A 22,647-nucleotide genomic window follows, 5' to 3' on the forward strand; every position below is an offset into this window, starting at 1 on the left:
TGATGCTTATAAATTACACAACACTTAAAATAACTTCTGTATTTAACTGTGATAAACTTGCAAAAGTATGAGCTTTCCAGTGCTTCCAGTTCTCTCTTACTCTCAACATCCCATTAAATCATTAAGTCTGTCAAAGTCTTTAATGCCTAAAATTCCCTGATTTCTTCTGCTGAGTACAGTGATCAGTGTAAACATGTTTGTTCTGTTGTGGACCAAGCTTTTCCCCTCTCCAACATGCACCTCTCAGAATGTCTTCATACCCTGTCCTTAGCTTTCATCTACCTCTATTATTGCTTTATAATCCAGCCTGCCTCTACCTCACATAAAGGTAAGTCTTTCTTACTTTTGTGTTACCTGAGCTTTTAGAGGCTTATTTGCTTTTTTGCTTTTTTTTTTTTTTTTTTTTTTAAAGGAGAAGCGGATACTTGCCTAAATAGAAAGAAGTTAATTCCTACAGAGAGGGCAACACAATATTCTAGCATCTACTCAAAGATTGTTTAGAAAGGGCAGTTGTCCCACTTACAACTGCCTACTTTCATACTCAGTCTTTTTCTTCACATTTACATTTATTTGTAAAACAACTTTTGGACACTTCAGATTGCTTTCAGGATTTTAACAGGTGGTCTGTTGTTCATGTTTTGTGACTAGAAGATTCTAGGATTACTTTTATTAACTTCCAGTCTGGTAATTCAGTAGGTAACTTCTTGCTCTTACATGCTGTGAAACATGTATTTCCTAGATATGTTGATTAAAACCACTTTCAATTTAATATGACCGGGTATGTATGATGTTCCAATATGACTACAAGAGTACCTGGGAAAACTTAATTAAAACTGCAGTTCAAGATATGTACCTAGCTATATTTTCAGAGTAATCAAACTTTCGTATTTATTCATTGCAAACTATATGACTGACAATACAAGTCTTGAATGGAAAACATATGTATATGTGTGTTTGTTTATTTAGGCTTTGCTCACTGCAGTAACGTCTCAACACATAGAAATCCACGAAGGAACAGTGCTACAGGCTGTAAGAACATGTTACAATATCTATCTAGCAAGCAAAAATCTCATAAATCAAACCACAGCCAAGGCCACTCTAACACAAATGCTGAATGTCATTTTTGCACGTATGGAAAATCAAGCAGTGAGTATCTCAGTATCTTTATATAGAAACTAGCTCTTAAAATCAGCTTGAGAGATTTGTTTTGTCATTATTATTAAAGCTTTTTGGCTTTCCAAACTTAGGTACTTCTCTAAAAAAAAACAAAAAAAAAGAATCTGGTATCTTACATTGTTCATTTTGTGTTCTGCACTCTGAAATATGTGTGAAATGTGTTTCTGGGGATTGGGGTGGTGTGTAGGATTTAAACTTCTCATAGCAGTCCTCTATATTTAATGGATATATTCAACTTCAGTTTCTATTTTCAGACTATCAAGAAATGCCACACTACCTGCATAAGAGTGCATATGGAGGTCATTAGTGTTTAGTGAAATTCTCTAACGTTTTTGTGATGATAAAAACTAAAGAAGTAATCCATGATTTAAGAAAAAAACCCAAAAAACTTACCAAAAAAACCCAAACAAAAAAAAAATTTCCAGTCATGTAATCATTTACATTTTTTTAAGTATTTGAATGTGTAGTAGTCACTAACATGTCACTGAAATTGCTGTTGTGAGTTGTCAGCAGGGACCCCAACATATGCCCTGTGCCTTCCACTGCTGATAATAAAGATCAGTAAGGCAAAGTAATGGTCCTAATTCCTATTAAAAAAACCCCAACACCTAAACCCCAAAGAAACAAAAAAAGCAACTGGCCAGATTTGAGATTTGTTTAAATTCCTAGCTACTTCTAGAAGTAATTCTACTGTATTATTACAAACTCTGATGTTTTATCTAAGAATTGGTAGTACTTTCTTACATACTTTCAGAAGCAACTGCTTATTGGTATGTGGTATCATCATAGTCGAAGATTTATAAGACATATTTATGATAAGTCATGCCAAAAGCCATGCAGTGCCTGAGAAATTTGTGCAGTTACTGTCCTTTTAAGCAACTTATTCTACAATGGAAGTCTTCATTTTTTGTCAGACTATAAGTGTGGTCTTCATGCAAGTTGATAAGTAGTTCTGCTTTTTTTGCACGCTCAGGGCAGTTATTTTAATATGATAGCTAACAAATTCTGGAAGAAATTATATGAGCTGTAATATGAAAGATAATACCTACTTGGGGATCTATAGCATCCCAAAAGATGCAGCATAGAAAGCTTTAAGTGGAAGAGTAAAGGGTTGAGTTCATAGTACCCAAAGTAACTATAGAAAGTTACAAAACTTTTGGTAAACACTAGACTCTTCAGGGATAGAAAGCCAGTCCTTAGAGCATGTCCTCAAAGGACATCCTCCTTTGGTTTGTCTTTAATGACTGTTCTCTTAACCATTAGACAAGTTACAGAAATTCTTTCTTTACTGGGGATTCCAGATCAAGGAACTGCAAAACTGAAATAGTCTTTGCCCTACAGTTTTAAAGTATGATGATACCTTTCTGAGGATCTGTCTTCTGTAGTGTTGTGGAAGTGCTGCTCTTTTCAGTTTTAACACTTATTTTTGTTTTTTTTCCCTGGATGTTTAGCCAGTTTCAGGATTGAGGCTTTCTTTTTTTCAGTCTTTCCCTTAGTACCACGTGCTTGCAGGATAACAGAAAACTCATTTAAGTTCTTGAGTGTATTTCTCTTTGTCAGAGCTGCCTTGATGTTTCTCCATGCAGTTGTTGTATATTGTCACATCTCCTGGCTGATCATCTTACAGGCCAGGCAGACAACTCTTGGTTCTATACTGTGTGTAGTTTAGTCATCCCTCTTCCACAGGGAAAGTATAATTAAATGTAATGGGCATAGTTGAGAAGCAGCCTTCTTGCAAAGGTTTATCCCATGATATTAAAATTATTTATAATAATACAGTGGATGCGTTTTCTTAAACTGTTACAGCTTTATGAAGGCACTGTGTAAGCAGAAACAATAGAGATTTCATGTTTATAAAATAATATATGCAGCTCATTGTTTTGATAGTGAAATTCTTGTGTGATTGCAATGTTTTTGTAGCTTCAGGAAGCCAAACAGATGGAAAAGGAAAGACATAGACAGCAACACCATCTACAGCAGTCTCCAGTAAGCCATCATGAGCCTGAGTCACCTCAGTTGAGACATATTCCAACACAGACTGATCAGCTATCCAAAGAACATGAAAGAGAGCTTGACCACAGCACAAATGATGTGGACAAGAACCTTCAAGAAGATACAGAGGCAGAAAATGGATCTGATATTTCTAGTGCTGAAAATGAACAGACAGAAGCTGACCAAGCTACAGCAGCAGAAAGTAATCAGTGTGTATTTCTGTTTCATGGAGGGAGGGAAAAGGTCTGTAAAAAGAAAGGCTTGAGGATTGTCTGTTTCTCCAACTCTCCCAAATCTGGAGTCAGGCATGTATTTTCAAATAGTTGAATGCAGAACTAATGCAGAACGCCTGTTGTCCTTGTTACCATTGTTAAACCTATGTAATACTCTGAAAGTTTTTGAGAATAACATCTCAAAACCAGTGAGTTTTCTGTGTTTAATGATGTCTTGTCAATGTTTCAGTAATTGATGTCTTTTGTTGGCATTGGCCTGTGGATTAATTACCATTTACAGGTTAAACACTGGAATGCTTATGTTCTGCAAATACTATTTTCAGAGCATCCAAACACAGCTTTTTTAAAAAAACATATACTCTCCTATTAATAGATTGGTAATTTAATTTTTAAATATTTAATGCAAGTAAAATATCTCCTTAATTTCTGAGTTTCTCATTAATATTTGTTTGGGTTTGTTTTTCTTTTTAAAGATCTTTCTAAAGCTGATGGAGGAACATATGATGGTGAAAGCAATGAGTGTGAAGAGAAGGCACAAGAAATTGTAGAAAGTATTGTACAGGAAATGGTGAACATAGTAGTTGGAGGTATTATATTAATATGCCTAGTCAATAGTGACTGCAGTCTGAATCTTGACATTAAGAATTATTTTAACACTTCTGAATATTTAACTAAAATGTGTCATTAATTAACACATGCTGAAGAGAACAGCATCAGACCTTAGTTATCAGACCTTAGCTGTGCATTATTTAACAGTAAAATCGACAAGATTTCATACATTCATTTACACCCTATATTGGAGACTAATGTTCTTTTTAAAATACAAATTCTTTTTCCTTTTTTTTTTTCTGTTTTGTTTCCACATAAACTCTTCACAAGTGGGCCTGTCTGTAGTAGCAGTGTAGCAGTACATTTTTCAGTTTGTTCAAAAGTGTGTATCACATCAGTGACTTTTTTTTCCCCTCAAATACTTCTTGGAAACTTGGTAGAATGGTGAACCTGGCAATATAAAGTTAAAAAGTAATTTTTTAATTGTAAGTTTCATTAGTGGGAATAAAGAATATTTGGAATTTGTTTAGTTATATACCATGTAAATTTTGCCTTAAACTCCTTCTTATGATACTTTGCTTATGGTTGTTTTAGTATTTAAATGTTAGATTTTAAAGCTCTTTAATTTGCATTCTCATGTAACGTTTATCATTTTTACATCTTTTCTGATAGATATGGAAGGGACTACTGAAAGTGCAGGTGGTGATGGCACAATTGTAACATTAGAGGATGGCAGTGACAGTGAAAACATTCAGGCAAATGGAATTCCAGGGACTCCAATTTCTGTTGCTTATACACCATCTTTACCTGATGACAGATTGTCTGTCTCTTCCAACGATACTCAGGTACAGGCAGTTGTAAATTAGGAAATACTGAAAAAAGTAATGTGTTGCCCAACACTTGTGCAGAGTGTGTTTAATATAAATCCATAAAATAGGTTACTCAGATGAATTTAAAATATTAAGTCATGCTCTAAGCATTATTCTATTTTAATGCACTATTAAATTTTCGTAAGTAAATTTTGCAGGTGATGCTTTTTGTCCTTGTATATTTTTAGCTGCCCCATAGAGCACACTGTTCCAGTATTAGAGAACTGTCCCTTGTTTTTTGAAGTACTCCTGAGAACCTGTAAAACTATCACTCAATACATATAGTGAGGAATATAGTCCATTATAGACATGCTTGTGTAATTTCATTGTGCTCTCTTCAAATGATAAATAGAAATTTCAAGCTTACAGCACGATCTTACTGCAGTGATTTCAGATAAGTTTCATGTCTGAGAGGATTTGATTTTCATTAACAAAAAAGATGTGTAAATACACTCCCTCTGTTGTGTCAAATATCAGCATGAGTGTTCTGTCAACTGACAGAGGGTATCTGAGTAATTAGGTTTGGGAATAATGGAATTTAAGCTTAAAAAGCTGGAGTCATGTATGCCATACAAATAGAAGATTGACATTAAATATGTTGCTTATATAAGAAACAACAATACAGAATTGCAAGAACTTAGTAATACAGGTGATTATTGTGCCATCGAAGTTTTACCAAATGTATCTTGCCACAGATACATACCTACTCTCATTGTATTAAAATATCAAGTTTGTTGTGTTGTTTTTTTTTAAAAAAAACCTAGTTATCTACTGAAAAAGTCTGAAGGCAATTCACTGCAAGTTCCTTTACTTAAACTTGACCTACCTAATTTCATGACAGTCTTTAATCTGAATTTTTACTGAGATGGCAGTTTTTATTAGTGAGTTTGCTCATTTTAATTGAACAGAATGTTTTGGTTTAGTTTAGTCTTGAGACCTTAAAGCTATAGTGAATTAGTTATATTGGTATAATACGTTAACTTCTTGTTGATAGGAGGTGGGGATTTCCCTACACACCCTGCTAATACAAAATGGAATACTGAAATATGTTAACTTCTTTAGGAATCTGGAAATTCTTCAGGACCTACCCCTGGTGCTAAGTTTTCCCACATTTTACAAAAGGATGCCTTCCTTGTATTCAGGTCACTGTGTAAACTCTCCATGAAGCCCCTGTCAGATGGACCGCCAGATCCAAAGTAAGGAGAATTAAGAGTTCTCATAATGAATCTTTTCTATTTGAAAATAAAAATAAATTATTTAAATATTTTTGAGAGCCTTCAGTTACTGAGAAGATAATGGCATGGTAAAAAGAACCTAGAAATTGTGAAAAGGTGCTTTTATATTTTAATGCATCTTTTGTATGTTAAACGAAAGCAACTGCTGCTACCCGTCTACCTCTTTAGAAGTTTCTTAACAATGCCTATGCTTCCTGTAAGTACATCATGTTCTTTCAAGTTGCTCTTTATAATGTTTTTCAGAATTGTTTGTAAAGAAGGTCTTAAGGTATTCTTGGTCTTGACTAACGCTCTGCTTTTAAGTAATACCTAAGTTCTTAACTGTCGCTGTTTATGCCCCACAGTTTCTTAACATCTCTTGCGTGTACATACCTAACTCTACTTGATCTTAATATAAGCTCCTCACTTTGAGCTGGTACTGGTTATGATAAACTTGTGATACACTGTTTCATTCTTTTGTTTGTGTTGGACACTTTTGAGAGCCTCCTTAGTGGAAACACAGATGTTTTGAAAACAAAGTCTGTATTTGGCTGTTTTGGAACTTTTGTCCTCTGACTGAAGATACCATGTTTTCAATTTGGCTTAGAGAATTTTTCATTGTACACACACAAAAAATATTCTCCTCTATAGATGGGCACCAGTATTAGTTAATTGTTGAGTACTGGCAAAGAACTTTGGTTTTCTGGTCTTAGATAGAATTTATATGCATCTCTTTTTTGCACATTAGGAACAATTGGTAACAATTTTAAAGAGGAATGTTTTTTTCATTCCTAAGATAATAAGACTGTAGTATGACTTCTGATGATAACCAAAGGCCCAGTATTCTTCAAAATAAAATCAGCTTTATTGTTTCAAGGTCTAACTTTTAAGCAGGTGACTTTAAGACAGTTTAATTTAATTAGCAGTATGTGGTGTGGATTTAATAAGCTGAAAAAAAATATGATGTAGTAGAAAGGGGTTTGAAGGGTTAGTATAGAACTGTTTTCAAATTGTTAACTATTAAATGCACTGTGGAAAGTCAGGACATTCAAGAATGAAGACTGAGATATGAGGTTTTTCCTCAATATTTTTGAGAATCTGTCTTCCAGGAAATGCCATGAAAATCCTCTGGTTTTAGTCAGTTCTCTGAGACTAAGATTGTCCATTTATTAAAGGTTTTAGTAGATTACTGCTGCTCTTTCAGAGAGAGTTAGCTATTGAGGCACTTGGAGCATCTCCTCTGAATCCATGGAGTCCTTGATGTTCATATTAAAACTGATTAAGCTCTTCATATAGAACAGATTGGAGGAAATCATATTTAGGGCAACAAGAATTAGCTGCAAAGGCATTCTAAAAGTCCCGTGTTTGGAGAAGTGCCTAGAATTTATTGGTGGTTCTGAGGCATTGATGGCTTTTTGAACTATTACAAACATGCTGTAATTGGAAGAGGAGGCGTAGGATATCTACAGCATTTAAAAAAACTCTTATCAGCCTCTTTAAAAATAATCTTTTCAGTGAAATTAGCTATGGAGTCTTTAACAAATATATTTTTAAATTTTAGGTAACTGGTCATGGAGCTTTTAGCTTAAAATCACAAGGCTGGGAGTTGAGATCAAGGTTATACTTCCTGGGAACCTGTGTAATCTCTTCATCTCCGTTTTCCCTGGAATGAAATAAGATGGGGGAGACATGTCTTTAAGGTTCATTTATTAGATTTTAGTTCTTAAACTTGTTTTAAATTAAGTGGGCTCTACGTACCATACAGAATTGGTAAGGCCAGAAAGTTAGGACTTCAGCTGTGAGTTGACTTTAAAAAAAAAAAAAAAAAAAAATCAAGCCTTTTCCATTAAAAGAGATTGTTTTATGTTAGGTCCCATGCAGCTGTGCAGTGTCCAGAGCCAGGCATTTTCTTGCAGAACTTCTACAGAGAGCTCTGGGCATTTACTTTGGGGCATTTATTTTCACCTGCAGCCCATTAGGAGGATTGGGAGGAAAAAGTTCCTCACTCAATTTGACTGGCTATGTTTTGCTTCTTAAAAACATTTTCAGACAAAAAGTCTAGTCTTGAGATTATATTCTATGAGTTTGAAATGCTTGTAGATTGTTTCTCCCCATCTCACTCCTTTTGCCAGAGTGCAGAAGTCATTGAGTTTATTTGCAACATACTTGTTATTAACTTGCATTGTTGTTTTTAGCTAGACTGGATTACTTTTTTTTCCCATTAAGCTCATGTTTTTGCAGTATATGGCAAATACCCAGCTATTTTGTGTCACGTGTTGACTTGAAGTGCTCCATACTCTTATCTGGGCTGTACTGTATGAAAAATTTATTGTCATTGTTCCTTGTGTTTCCTAACTGTCCTCTGTCAGTGGGTGGTTTTTCAATGACAGCTGTGGACTGTGTTGTTGGGAAAACCATTTGATTCTATACTTGCTCTTCAGAAGAGCTGTAGTCTTTTTTGAGATGATCAGAAGTGGGAAGGAGCATCAGGAGTCTGAGGAGAGAATGCTTTCACCCAGAATGCTATTTAAATTGCATTATATCTTCATAGATGCAGATTTCCTTTACACTTTTTTGTCTGTGTGGTTTGGGGTGGGGTTCTTTTGCATAAATAGTAGCACTGTTCTGACAGGAGTTCTAGTTTGCTTCAGTCTGTAAGAAGCGTGATGTTACTGTGGAGCACTTAACAGCACTGCAGTTGCCTGACTTTGCTATTGCTATGCTTAAAATAGGCATATTATGTATCTTGGTTGCTCTTGAAGTGGGATGGGGCCAGTAACTGATACACAATATGAAATACGGTATTTGAGAAAAGACATTTCAGTGTTGGGAGGAAGTAGGTCAGGCAGTACAGCTGTTGTCTTTATGGGCCTTCAACTCTCTTCCTGTGCTGGAGAAAATAGAGGAGGAGGGTAGTCCGGTTTCTATAGATGGACTGGATATTTTAGATGGTATCTTCCAAAAATTCATTAAAAGGAAAGAATGCTGCCCTTCATCCTCTGGCTGAGATGGGCAGCATTGCCTACTATTGCTGCTGTTCTGCAGTGCTGTGCTACAGAAGAGAGTGTGACTCAACAGTAATGGAGAGAAACAGTAACTGGAAAAGGTTATTCTTGCCCACCTTCTTAGCTGAAGAGTGACCACTTCAACAAAAAAGATCAACATCTTTTTCTGACTTATTCTACACCAGGTTGTGTCAAATTTGAGTTTATTTCATAAACATTTCACATAGAAAATCATGGTGTGTATTCAAGAGAATGGGGGTTTTTTATGACTTAAACTGAGCTGATATGATGCATTGCTTTATTCTAGATCTCATGAGCTGCGATCAAAGATTCTTTCATTGCAGTTGCTTCTGTCCATTCTGCAAAATGCAGGACCTGTCTTCAGGACAAATGAGATGTTTATTAATGCTATTAAGCAGTACCTTTGTGTTGCGCTGTCAAAAAATGGAGTCTCATCAGTTCCAGAAGTTTTTGAACTTTCACTTTCCATATTTCTTACACTCCTCTCAAACTTTAAGACTCATCTAAAGATGCAGATCGAGGTAAGTTACATGAATTTCTAATTTAAGGGGTGGGAGGGTGTTAAGTGAACATTTGTTTATATATTTGTGTGTAGCTTGTTCTTGCTTAGATAAATTTGTTTTCCTTTCTGAATCTCAGCTTTTGTGTAAGACCTGCCAGGTCTTCCTGTGCGTAGAAGCTCTTTTTCACGCAGTGGCAATGGACTTGCTTGCAACAATGCGCTTGAAACCTTCAACTCCTTCAACTACAATAGCAGCATTTTCTTTGGAATACTTACAGATTAAATAAAATTTGCTCTGTAACATCAGAAGTAATGTGACACTTGCAGTAGTGCTGCTTGCTGAAGTGGAATGTGATGGGAGAACTTCTGTAGGGATGTTTAAAAGAAGTCCATCATATTTTAACTAGAACATGAAATTAAGTATATTAAGTAAATAAAGAGGCAGGCCATTTCATCACTTAATAATAGACATTAACATAAACTAAGAAATTCTACAGTGCAGAACACGCTTAGATTTATGCTGATTGAGGTGAACTTTTACAATCATAACATGGCCATACCCACTACTGTTAGTATATGAGTTAGTTTCCTTCATGTAAAAATCAGACTTTTCTGTTGGCTGTGGCAGGATATTATCTCAGAATGTTGCTGAAACTCAGAAATGAATAGGTTTGTGGTTAAGCTCTGTTAACCAATGTTCAATAAGACGATTGGGAAGTTTTAGCTCTGCGCTACGTAGTACAAGCAAATGAATACACTTACTAAAAGATTATGTAATATATTACTTTGCAGAGGAATTTTAGAATAAAAATTAATGACTTCAAATGCATTATGGATTCTCTTTGAGGTCACTTGAACAGATTTCTTTCTCTAGGGAAATCCCAGCTATTTGGTTATTGTAGCCACTCCCTTTGTATGTCAGGACCTACATCAATATATGTCCTGAATAAGATAATTTCATTTCTTCAGGTCTCAAAAGGTGTACTCATTATTTAAGTCCTTTGGCCTTAAGCAGAGATAAGTTCATATTCTTGGCAAGACATTGCTTATTTTCTCAGTGTGCTGGGGATCTTAATTCCATGGTAAATAAAGTAGTAGTGGGTGTCCACAGTTCATTTTGGTAATTTGTGTTTTGGGAGTCAGTATGAATACTGAAGCCTACAGATTGCCCCATAAGTTTGGAGGTTAGGTATGTGAAAAGATGCTGAGAAACGTCGATAATTTTTCTGTTAGGAGGACCTTGAATTCAGGGATTTCTTCCATCTATGGATGTCATTGTGTAAGTTAATGTGTTGTGGCAGCTTTGGAGGAAGAACGTCGTTTTGCTAGTACCGTGTCAGAAAGGTCTGATCACCTGCTAGGTGATCACTTTGGTGCCTTTTGGGGGAAGAAACAATAGGATTTTCAGTATTTCCTTGAGCATAGCTTGGATAGAAATACGGATTTGGTGATCGAATGCGCCTTGAAAATATGATGAATTTTGAAGACTTTCAAGACAAACTGTATATGCTCAACAAGACTGTAGTGCATGTGCAGTGTTCAGCACAGACGGGGCCGAGCTGCTCTTCAGTCACACAGCCTGCTTCCCGGAAAGTGTTGGGCTTGCTATGTGTTCACAGAGCTTACAAGTCAGCGTGTAGGTGGTAAATGCATTGCAATCCGGCTTCCCTGACAGAAATTTGATGAGCTTCCATCGCTGCCATCCTTCTCCTAAATTCCAAACAGCAAATGAATTCACATCTGAGGAAGATTTGATACAGGATACCCTACACTATTGCAGCTTCTAGAATATGCTAAATTAGGACCATCACCACATAGCAAGGCTGCATTTCCTCCTCACAAATATGAAAGCCAAAAGCTTGATGCTGCCAAAGTATCCATCTATTACAAAGCATGGGGGACAGCAATTTCTGGAAACTTACCCTTTTTCCTGGTCATGAGCTAAGAATTCCTTTTCCTTAAGCTACTGATCCTAAAGGTTATTCAGAAGATGTGGGTAGACAAGTAGATAACTTCATATTCAGTGTGTGTCTTGGAGCTGTAAGGAGAGCCATATGTTCTGATTTATAATATGCAAAATCTATATATTTTGGGATTGAGGATGCATTCTTCATCAGTGCAAGGAATTTTTGGCATACTTTAAAATAATAGTTTCAGATTCTGTTGAAAGTGACCTCTCCCTTGGTCCTCTGACTTAAATATTCAGCTAACACTGCCCTCTGACAGTTAAAAAAGTTTGAGTTGTACCTTAATTGTATTGTAACTGTATTTCTAAATGGGTCAATGAATATATTTGCAGCAGATCAAATCACAGATATCAGGGTATTTGGGGTGTCATTTAGTTATACTTACCATTACCACCCTTTTGTAACTACGAATAAGCTATCTTAAAACTTTTCAGTAGACAGAACTAAATAATTAGCTCTTTTCTGGTTTAGTTTTCCAATATGCTTAGGAATAAAGTCTCAACTCTGTGCCATATGAATTATGATAGATAGCATTTTTAAATGTCTGAAATGTAAATAATCAGTATGGATTTGGGAAGCTGTTCATTCCAAAACGCACTTGTCCAGAGTTGACACCAGAACCAAGAAGTCAGCTGTGTCTCAGAAACATAGAGATCCAAAGAGTCTTTGCAGTATGCAGACCTTCCAGCTAATTTCTCTTCTAGCTTAGATTTGGGTTTCATTTTTATACTTGAAACTGTTTTCTCTGTTCCATCAGTGACTTCTTTTTTTAAACTTTCTATGAGAAAAAAATTATTTTCCTGGTTCCAGAGGGTATATAACATTACTCTTTCAGTAAAAAATCAGAAAACAGCAAATATGTAACTAAGGATCACTCACAGCACAACCTTTATTAAAATTTTATGTCTTCCTCTGGATTACATAAAGTTGTGGCTAAAATCAGTTTACTATTCTTGAGTATTGAGTTTAAGTGTTTGGAAGTCTTTAATCTGTTACATATTGAACTTCTTATGTTTTGTTGTTATTAAGACTAGTAACTGGGGTTGTGCTGTGTGCTGCTTTTTCTGTAAAGATGCCAATAAAATGGAAATATTGTTAGGGCATTTTGCTTGAGCAAATAGCTTACCATTAAAGTTGCTTAAAAAGCAATGTTGCTGGTTTTCCCTGAACATGTGACTTAAAGTGAAATTAGCCTTATGCTTATCTCTACCTGGCTAATAGCATGAAAAAATCTCTAAAAATTCCATGGTATAAGGAATATCTAATACTTAAAACAGGGGTAGTTAGATATTTGTATATAGCTTGATGGCTTGAGACTATCGGCAGTGTTCTAGAAAAACCTTATGTTGGTGGATTTGGTAGCCACAACTGGCTATGAAGAGGTGAGCTCTCAGAAGTACAGAACAGTGATGTAATGCTGTGTAGGATGGTGATGTAATGCCATGTAGCAGGTCACATTTTGGGTTCATACGCTGTTCCAGCAGTTTCTGCTGCTTAGGGAAGAAGTGAGAAAAAGCCTGCTTTAGCTTCTAACATGCTCAGCTTTAACAGTCAGCCTATAATAGTAATGGATCTAGTGAGGTCTAATTGAGAAGGGATTAAATAGTCTTCCAAACAAAAGCATCCATACTGAAGCAATTTCAGGGAAAACGAGTATCTGTTTTAAGGAAGAGTAACTTTCCTATTAATGGATGTGCTGCATTTTTTTATGCTGTGCCTGACCAGTACCCTTCTTCTAATAATCTAATACTATAGACTGATTCTGTTGTGTCAGGATGTTTCCCTTCTAATAGTCTGATACTTTCTGTTGGTGTATCTGTTTGTTACGTTGCTGCCATACTACCATCATCTCGTAGAAAAAATCTTTTGTGCTGGGGTAATACCTCTCCTTTCAAAATCCCAAATGAACTCTTAACAGCAGCTTATCTTGTTAGGCTAAATTGACCTTCAGGACTTCACATCATTCCTGATCTTTCTGGTTTTGAGTGACCAGAATGTAAACCAAATTTTTCAGCTAGACAAAACTTCAGAAGTACATCAGTAATAATTCCAAATCTTAATTTGAATGTATTGAGCATAAGTTGTATTTCTTTCTTTCCTCCATTTTTTATCTCCTGTACCTTCAAAATGCTGCTTTCAAAATTACGTCAGAATATTGACCATCAAAGTTAGTGGCTGTGTTTGTAATAGATTTTTTTTTTTTTTCTCCCTCTTCCTGGAATATTTGTTAGGTTTTCTTCAAAGAAATTTTCCTGTATATCTTGGAAACTTCTACTAGCTCATTTGATCATAAATGGATGGTTATACAAACTCTGACAAGGATATGTGCAGGTATTAAGGACCGTTTGGTTCTAATTTTTTACATTTTTGTGCTAAAGAACAAAACTGTACTTGCTTTTCATTGAATGATCTAATTTTTGTTACAAGTTTTACAATGTCACTTTGTTTATAGATGCCCAGAGCGTAGTGGACATCTACGTAAACTATGATTGTGATTTAAATGCAGCAAATATATTTGAAAGGCTGGTTAATGACCTATCAAAGATTGCTCAAGGAAGGGGTAGCCAAGAACTTGGCATGTCCAATGTTCAGGTAAAAATTCCACCAAACTTTACGAAGCTTCATGGTTCTTGGCATGGCAGATTAAGACTAAACTCTCCATTCCATTAATGCATTGCTTTTGAAATCTTTTCTAGGAATTAAGTTTGAGAAAAAAAGGATTGGAATGCTTAGTATCAATCTTGAAGTGCATGGTGGAGTGGAGTAAGGATCAATATGTAAATCCGAATTCTCAGACAACGCTTGGTAAGACACGAGACGTATTTCTTCTGCTTTTAGTAAAGAGGTGGTGTAGTTTAGTGTTTTTTTCCAGTATTTTGATACTGTTAGTGTCCAGATTGTTAAAAACTCTTGCATTAAAAAAAGAGAGAGAATAAACATTTTTTTTCCTTTGGTAGAAATATTGTTAAGTTTGGATTGGTGTAATTTGAACAAGTTGTCTAAGTTGGCTTTTCTTAATTGTATGAATGCCTAGAAAGTTATTATACTGAAAATTACTAAATCCTGTTATTTTCTATATTTCTAATTTTAAAAATTTCTTTCAAGCTCCCGTAATTTCATCTAACTTCATATTGATTAAATAACTACTGAAACAATTTGGATGGAGAACATTTTTTTAAAAATACATAGCTATAGAACTTCCAATGTGTTAATCAGTAAAGTAAATCATCACTTGTTTTAATCTTGTTTCCATCTGACCTGAGGTGAAAAGTACTGAAGTTATGCCAGAATTTTCAGATGAAGTGCTTAAAGGTGGTAGGTGAAGTAGTGACCTTTTTAGAGATGGTTGTCACAGCTGTCTCTGTGAACTGAGAGCAGCAGCTCCTTGGCGTGTCTGATCATAAACACTTTTACACACTCTCTTTCAAGAACTGAGAATAGCGTGATTCGCTTCAGGTCAAAAGTAACATCAGACTTCAAAATAAAAGGAAATATCTGTAATTGGGTTTCTAAGGTGTCACTTTTTTTTTTTTTCCAAGTGCCTACGAATTATAGTTATAATTTAAGGCTTAAATTTCCGGTATGTGATAGACTGAAATAACCCACCGTGATATGTTGTAGTGATTTTTTTGTTGTTGTTATTTTCCCATCCAAAACAAAAGCAGAATATTTATATGAAAATAAATAGTTCATTGAAGATAACCCTAGTAAGTTTTAGAAGCCTTTAGAGAGGATTTGAAAAATAACCTGTCATTTTAATTTCTTGTCACTGTATATATTTTGTATGTATGTAACCTTTTCCAATATATAGGCCAAGAAAAACCCACAGAACAGGACAGCAATGAAACCAAACACCCTGAGACAATTAACAGATATGGAAGCTTAAATTCGTTGGATTCTACTGCTTCATCAGGAATTGGCAGTTACAGCACACAGATGTCTGGCACTGATAACCCAGAGCAGTTTGAGGTCCTAAAGCAACAAAAGGAAATAATAGAACAAGGAATTGACTTGTGAGTGCCCTTTTATCACCCATGGGAGGGTGGATTCTTTTGGAGCTATGAAGATTCCTGGGTTTTTCTTCCTTCTCCTCATAGATACTCATCTTGTGTTAGGAAAAAAACTCTGGATGTAACAGCACTTCCTCTGGTGAAAGAGTGCTGAATGGTGTCCCCTTTGGAGCCTGTCAACAGTGTTTTGTGTTAACCTAATTCCTCACAGCTAGAAGATGAGTACTCTGAATGTTTGTTCTTTTTTTCTCCAGACCTGCTTGTCTAAAAATAAGATTTTTATATTTGGATAAAGAGAACATTGAACTCATGATCGGTTGAATACAATCCATCTCAGTGCACACATTACTGATGAAAATGGTTATATGCTTAAGCTGATGCTTTCTTCTGATTAATTAGATAGTCATAATTAAACTGGAGGGTAGTATAATTTCTCAGTGCAGTCTGACGTAAATATTCTGTGTGATTTCAGCCTGGTCACCTTACCTCCTCAGTGAGGTCACTTTGTGCAAAAACAAAAGTTTTCTGTAGTAGTAGTTTCTGTAGTTCCTCAGACCCTGAACAACATGCCTTAGTCCTTTAGGTTTCAGTTACCTGGTTCCTTGTCTTGTACATTTCCATTCTTACAGGCAACTCATGGATTTCTTGATTGTTTCACACGGATTAAAACAAAAGCAACAGAGCATAATTGTTCCTTTCTAAGCCAAGACTTTGCTATTTCTGTGGACTTTTTTTCTTCACAAGTGCCGGAGTAAATGATAGTGTTTAGCTGTCCTTACTGGGAGCTGCTTGGATACCATGCTGGCAGTTACATAGCAAAGAGGAAGAGGAGGCTGTTTACAGGGGGTGAAAAAAAACCATAAAATCATCCAATGGTGAAGGGAATACTCGTAGAGGGGAATAGCTCATTCCTATGTAATGCACAGTTTGATAAAGGGAAGATAGTTTAATACATAGACTTTCAATACCTCTATTGAATCTTTTTACTTAAGCTGGTAAGGCTTTGTGCATGAGTAAAGGGTTAACTCTTATTCCATCCTGATCTTGATTGTACAGATTCAATAAGAAACCAAAGAGGGGGATTCAGTACCTCCAAGAACAAGGAATGCTTGGCACTTCCCCTGAAGATATCGCTCAGTTCTTGCATCAAGAGGAAAGATTAGATTCAGTAAGAAAACTCTTTTCCTAATGGTTGTTTTTGTTCATGCTAATGTTTTTATGCTAAATACAAATCACATGATAGTGTTTTAAAGTATGTAATGTTATTGTACAGCAAAGAAATCTCTCTTCTAAAATTTGTAAGCTCAAAGAATTTGGAGTATGCATTAGAGCTATACCCTGTACTATATGCATCCTACAGTTCAGCGAAGTGTAAAGGAAAAGACTGACCTACTTGAGCTGTCTCAAAACTTGCACTTACTTGCTAGTATAGCTAGAAGCAACTTAGTAAACTGTAGGTACTTTAGTCCGATAGGGGACTGCCAGAAGTAACTGTTCTTCAGAGATGGCTAAAAAATTATGTGCAACAGCATGAAAAGCATTTTCGTGGTCTCCCAAAGGAAAGTTATTTTATCTAGATTAGTTCTGTGATTTTATTTACAGCTAACAGCTGTTGTTGGACTTGGAAGGGTCCTGCAGGATCTGGCTGAGGAGGGTGGGTATATCTCGTGTTGGTATTCTCATGAAAAAATTAGCTTTCTGAAATGACAGTCTGCACCATTGTGTTTAGTAGCCACGCCCATTGATTTCTAAGGAAAAGCTTGCATATGTCCATGCTTGCAACTGTGACTGAAATCACGAATTTCAGTGTTGGAAGCATCAGCCATCAAAACAATTTTTTAACCTCACTTTACATATACAGGCGTCTTTATCTGAATGCACAGTATTATTCACTGTACTGTGTTGCATTGACAGTGATCAGCTTGGATGCTGGCTGTTTATATTTGAGCATCACTTGCATCTGTCTGAGATCTGTACTCTAATGGGAATAAAGTTGAGTTTACTAAGATCTTCATTCCTGTAGTAAGTTTCCTAACTACAAAAACCATTACAGCAGAGAACAATCATTGGTAATATTAACTTTGTCTTGTGCACATGTGGAACTAATCTAATAGCAAAAATGGTGCATGAGTAAAACCAGAGAAGGAGCAAAGTAGGCAGATACGATGTAAGAGCATTATGATGGAATATATGGCCAAAACACTTTGCTTTAGAGAGTAGAGGAGAAGCAGGAATGTGTCCTAGTTAACTGCATACAGGCCTTGCTTTTTGTGAGACATATGGGCAGTGTGACTGGTGTTTCTATTTGCTTTTTTTTTTCCCAGTGTAAACGCACTAGTTTGTCTTTTCTATTCTTATTTTAGACTCAGGTTGGGGAGTTCCTGGGAGACAATGATAAATTTAACAAAGAAGTCATGTATGCCTATGTAGACCAACACGACTTTTCAGGAAAGGATTTTGTTTCAGCTCTGCGCATGTTTCTAGAGGGATTTCGTCTTCCAGGAGAGGCTCAAAAAATTGATCGCCTAATGGAGAAATTTGCTGCTAGATATTTAGAATGCAACCAAGGGTAAGCCATACTGTGTCTTCAGAATTTTGCAAAGCTGAATAATAAGTAAAAATCCTAATATATTAAATTTGCTCTTCTTTTTCTCCTTTCCTCCTTCAGGCAAACTCTTTTTGCTAGTGCAGATACTGCATATGTTTTAGCTTACTCAATTATTATGTTGACAACAGATCTTCACAGTCCACAGGTATGTTGGTAGAAAAATATTTATGTAAACCATAGACATCTAACTTTCAGGCTTTGTGACAATGCAGTTGTAAAAGCTTGATGTTCAATTTAACACCAATATTGTGTGCATCTTTTAAGTAACGGTGTTGTGTTTCATGGGTGTTAAGGTTTTAAGTTGTTCTGGTTAGACTTTTCTGTAAGGTATCATTTCCCTACTCTGTGTTGAAAAAAATAGTGTGGATTTGCTTTCATATTATGACACTCATAGTAGTGATCTAACCTACAGTCAAAGCCAGAAGTTGTGTAATTACTTACCCATTGATTTTAACACAAATCTGCTCCTGATACCAGCCTGTTTGAAAAAATAATTCAGATTTATTTGGATAAAGAGTATTGAACTCTAATGAGATTATGGCATTATGTTTAAAATAGGTAGTTCAGTGTGTATGACAAGATAAAACACTCAGTTTTTTTGGTAACATATGTCTAATTGATCTGCGGATCCTAATGAATGTTTGAGTGTTGTAATGTCCACGTGGCCTTGACAGTGTAGGCTTGCATATATTGGATACTTAAAAATGTCTTCTGAATCAGCAGGTTTGTCCTTGATGGTAACTTTTTATCTGTTTGGCTGCTTTAGAGGCAGTATTGTAACTGCTATGAACTTACCTCATTTGGTGATTTTAATAATTTCTTTCTGGGTTTCAGGTTAAGAATAAAATGACGAAAGAACAGTATATTAAAATGAATAGAGGTATCAATGACAGTAAAGATCTCCCTGAAGAGTATTTGTCTGCTATCTATAATGAAATAGCTGGAAAGAAGATTTCAATGAAGGAGACAAAAGAATTAACAATACCCACAAAATCCAGTAAACAAAGTAAGTAGTTGCAGTGTTAGCTTTCTTCAAAGTGTTGGCTCTGCAGTTTCAGGAAGCTCTTTCTGTTTTAAGATAAGATATGACTGAAGCAATCACCACTAACTTAACTCAAAGTGAGTCCTAGCTTCTAATTTCATATTCTTTTCCTTTTAACATAAATGCATGATGCTACCTTCAAATCTGTGTTAAATGCAACTGCTTATTTTCATTCCCTTTGCATCTGAATTCATGGTATTCAGTGCATTGACCATGGGGAAGACAGGTTTTGCTGTTGAACGGCAACACAGGGAAGTGCATTTGAAGGCTTTATGAAGTAAGAGCATTGCTGATAGGCATGGTGCAGAACAAACACAGTAGTTGTGCCTTCTATTTCTAACCTAACCGTTGTGTTTTCCAGCAATAACTAGTCCGTCATCTTCAAAAATTTTGCATTATTTGGTTTGTAGGGCCTTAATTTATGCACTTTAAAAACTAATTATCTTTTCCTCTCTCAAATGCCAGAAAGACTTTTTTGTGTTTTGCGCAACGTGAAAGTTCAGATGTTATTCATTCTAACTTTTGAGAACACTGAGAAACTTGACTTTTTTGCAACATGGTCAAATTTCTATACTTTTAAGTCCTAGGTTAGCCTTATGAACCAATTGTTTCCAGATTTGCATCTGGAAAAAAGAATCCCTCTTCTTTTCAATATTCATTCAATTAACAGTGTTTTTATTGTCATTTTAAAGAAGGTGATTATTACATTCTACTTGAGTTTCACTTTCTTGATGAGGTGGAGGTTCTATTACTGAAATAAAAATGTGATTAAGGTAGTTCTCCCTCAGAAAACAGATGTCCACTTACATTTATTGTGCTGATGGATTGCTATGAAACTTCTGTTCACTTTGAATTCAGCTTAGTGGATGTGGTATTGTGCTATCAGTTGAGGTGAAGGAGAAGAAATGTGCAAATCTTAAAATTCTGTAAAGGTTTAAAATTAGGTTACATTTCATACATAGGTTTGTCTTAAGTTAAACTTTATCTATTGTAAAAGAAACACCTTGCTGGTGTGTTAATTTCAAAACATAAAAATAATAAAAAATCACATCTTGTGTATGACACTTAATGAAAAATTTAAAATTATTATATTCCTGAATGCACCACTGCTAAAGATGCACAAATGAGAGAAAAAAATGTGTTTACAGGTGTTGCTAGTGAAAAGCAGAGAAGACTCCTATATAATTTGGAGATGGAACAGATGGCTAAAACAGCTAAAGCTCTTATGGAGGCAGTGAGCCATGTTCAGGCACCTTTTACTAGTGCAACACATCTGGAGCACGTGAGACCCATGTTTAAGGTGAGATACATGTTTAGATCTTTACCTAGAATATCATATAGTTTCTTAAGGCAAAATACTGACTGACAGGATTTTTGAAAATACTAAAGATTTGTGTCTGCCGTGTTTTGATCATTCTGTAAGTTATTTAACTTGCTACAAGATAGGAGTTATCAGCCTTCTACTCCAGTTTCATTTGTTCAGGGATTTAAGATGTTTCTGTGCTGTTAGAAGCAGCATCTTGATACAGTGGAGGAGTTATGAGGAGTGTGTTGAGGGGATGAAGGTATAGAGAGTAGTTACAAACTTGAAATGATAGGATTTTTATTTCAGGTATAGAGGTGTAGTCAAAACAACAGATTTATAAAAGTGAGAAATTACTAATCCCAGTTCACTGTTTGAGTCCATCCTGCTGCTTCTAAGGGAAATTACTTGATTGTATTTTGGGGGAGCAGTTATCTGAACAAACTGTATAATGTTGTCCATGCAAACTAACATTTCAGAAAGACTAGGACTCTTGTATAGCTTCAGGAGATGTAGCTAGACGTGTATTAAATCATTATTCTAAACACCTGTCTTTGCTAATGTGTATAGGCATCTCAAATGCCTTTTCCATACCAGTGATTCAGATTCGTAGATACAGAGCATGTTCAGTAGTGTATTATGCCTCAGTATGCTACTGAATATGGTCTTTGGCATAACCAGCTCATTATGGTTATCTGCCACTGAAGTAACTTGTTGTGCCCTTACAGTGTGCTCTCATTTGCTGCCTTTGTGCAAGTAGTGGTCTTCATACGACCCCTTTGTGAACTGCTCCAGGGAGATAAAGTCTCAGACCACTACCATTACAATAAGCAAATGGTCCCCTGGAGTGATGTGCTGTGAGATTAGGTTGAGCTCCAGGCCCAGGCTCAAGAATCATAGAATCATGGAGTCATATAGGTTGGAAAAGATTTTTAAGATCATCAAGTCCAACAGTTAACCTAACACTACTGAGTCCACCACTAAAACACATCTGTAAGCACCACATCTATTAAATACCTTCAGGGATGATGACTCAGTGACTTCCCTGGGCAGCCTGTTCTAGTGCTTGACAATCCTTTTTGGCGAAGAAGTGTTTCCTAATATCTAATCTAAACCTCCCCTGGCGCAACTTGAGGGTGTTTGTTCTCATCCTATCACTTGCTACTTGGGAGAAGAGACCGACACCCACCTCGCTACCCCTTTTTCAGGTAGTAGCAGTAAGGTCTCCACTGACCCTCCTTTTCTCCAGGCTAAACAACCCCAGTTCCCAGAGCCACTCCTTCTAAGACTTTGCTCTAGACCCTTCACCAGCTTCTTTGCCCTTCTTTCAACATGCTCCAGCACATCTTTCTAGTAGTAAGGGGCCCAAAACTAAACACAGTATTTGAGGGCTGGCCTCACCAGTGCTGAGTACAGGGGTAAGATCACTTCCCTGGTCCTGATGGCCATACTGTTTTGATACAAGGCCTTCTTGGCCACCTGGGCACACTCTGGATCTAGCTGTAATATTGCTGTCCATGAGGCAAACTTCTGAGTTCTTTATCATCATAGTAATAAAAGTAGGAAAGTACTTTGTTTGTACAGAATAATGCTAAATGAAGCCCTTGTTTCAGATCTACTTTCAGGATGTCAGGGTGTCACTTAGCAGAGGTTTACTGTACATAATTTTTCTCTCTTGACTTCTTTAAGGCTGAAATGAAATAACTTGAATGCAAGCATCTGTAAAATTCATAAGACTTTTTCCTTAAGACACCAACCCTGTTACTATATAACATTCCTAGCTTTTTAGTATCTGAAAAGTACATTTCCAAAATCCATTTTCAAAGGAGCAAAATATCAGGGTAAATTAACATCCTAAACATCTTTTATGAAAGTACTAAGAATTAGAAGTCTTCTTACTTGAGGATGTTCATAAAATAAAGTACTGAGGACAATGAAATATGTTGAACAGAGAGCTGTCTTCTCAAAAAAAGTGCAAACTGTGGAAGTAAGTACTTCACACTTTTTATTTAGACTTTTTGATTTTTATTTCAGCAAAACTTTATAAATTTTGGGGTATTTATTTTACCCATTGATACCAGTGTAAAATCTATTATTAAAACTATATTTACAGATGTATATGCTAAATGATTAAAACAGAACAAAAATTCACTTTA

General features: G+C 35.9%; 1 protein-coding gene across 6 annotated transcripts in view; it reads left to right on the forward strand.

Moving 5' to 3' along the window:
* ARFGEF1 (ARF guanine nucleotide exchange factor 1) overlaps positions 1–22,647 on the forward strand; it is a 100,754-nt gene that overhangs the window by 49,005 nt on the left and 29,102 nt on the right. For 4 of the 6 annotated variants that reach the window (XM_074898862.1, XM_074898861.1, XM_074898860.1 and 1 more), the window contains exons 5-19: positions 967–1,146; positions 3,097–3,370; positions 3,875–3,988; positions 4,623–4,795; positions 5,882–6,015; positions 9,346–9,580; positions 13,760–13,859; positions 13,981–14,120; positions 14,225–14,333; positions 15,340–15,541; positions 16,595–16,706; positions 17,902–18,107; positions 18,207–18,291; positions 18,981–19,152; positions 20,337–20,488. In XM_074898862.1, coding sequence (XP_074754963.1) covers positions 967–1,146; positions 3,097–3,370; positions 3,875–3,988; positions 4,623–4,795; positions 5,882–6,015; positions 9,346–9,580; positions 13,760–13,859; positions 13,981–14,120; positions 14,225–14,333; positions 15,340–15,541; positions 16,595–16,706; positions 17,902–18,107; positions 18,207–18,291; positions 18,981–19,152; positions 20,337–20,488 — 2,388 coding nt within the window. Of the gene's footprint in view, positions 1–966; positions 1,147–3,096; positions 3,371–3,874; positions 3,989–4,622; positions 4,802–5,881; positions 6,016–9,345; positions 9,581–13,759; positions 13,860–13,980; positions 14,121–14,224; positions 14,334–15,339; positions 15,542–16,594; positions 16,707–17,901; positions 18,108–18,206; positions 18,292–18,980; positions 19,157–20,336; positions 20,489–22,647 lie in introns of all 6 variants that reach the window. The other 2 variants (XM_074898859.1, XM_074898858.1) reach the window with 2 other exon arrangements.

Source organism: Athene noctua, chromosome 2 (assembly GCF_965140245.1).
Source record: "Athene noctua chromosome 2, bAthNoc1.hap1.1, whole genome shotgun sequence".
NCBI classification, from domain to species: Eukaryota; Metazoa; Chordata; class Aves; order Strigiformes; family Strigidae; genus Athene; species Athene noctua.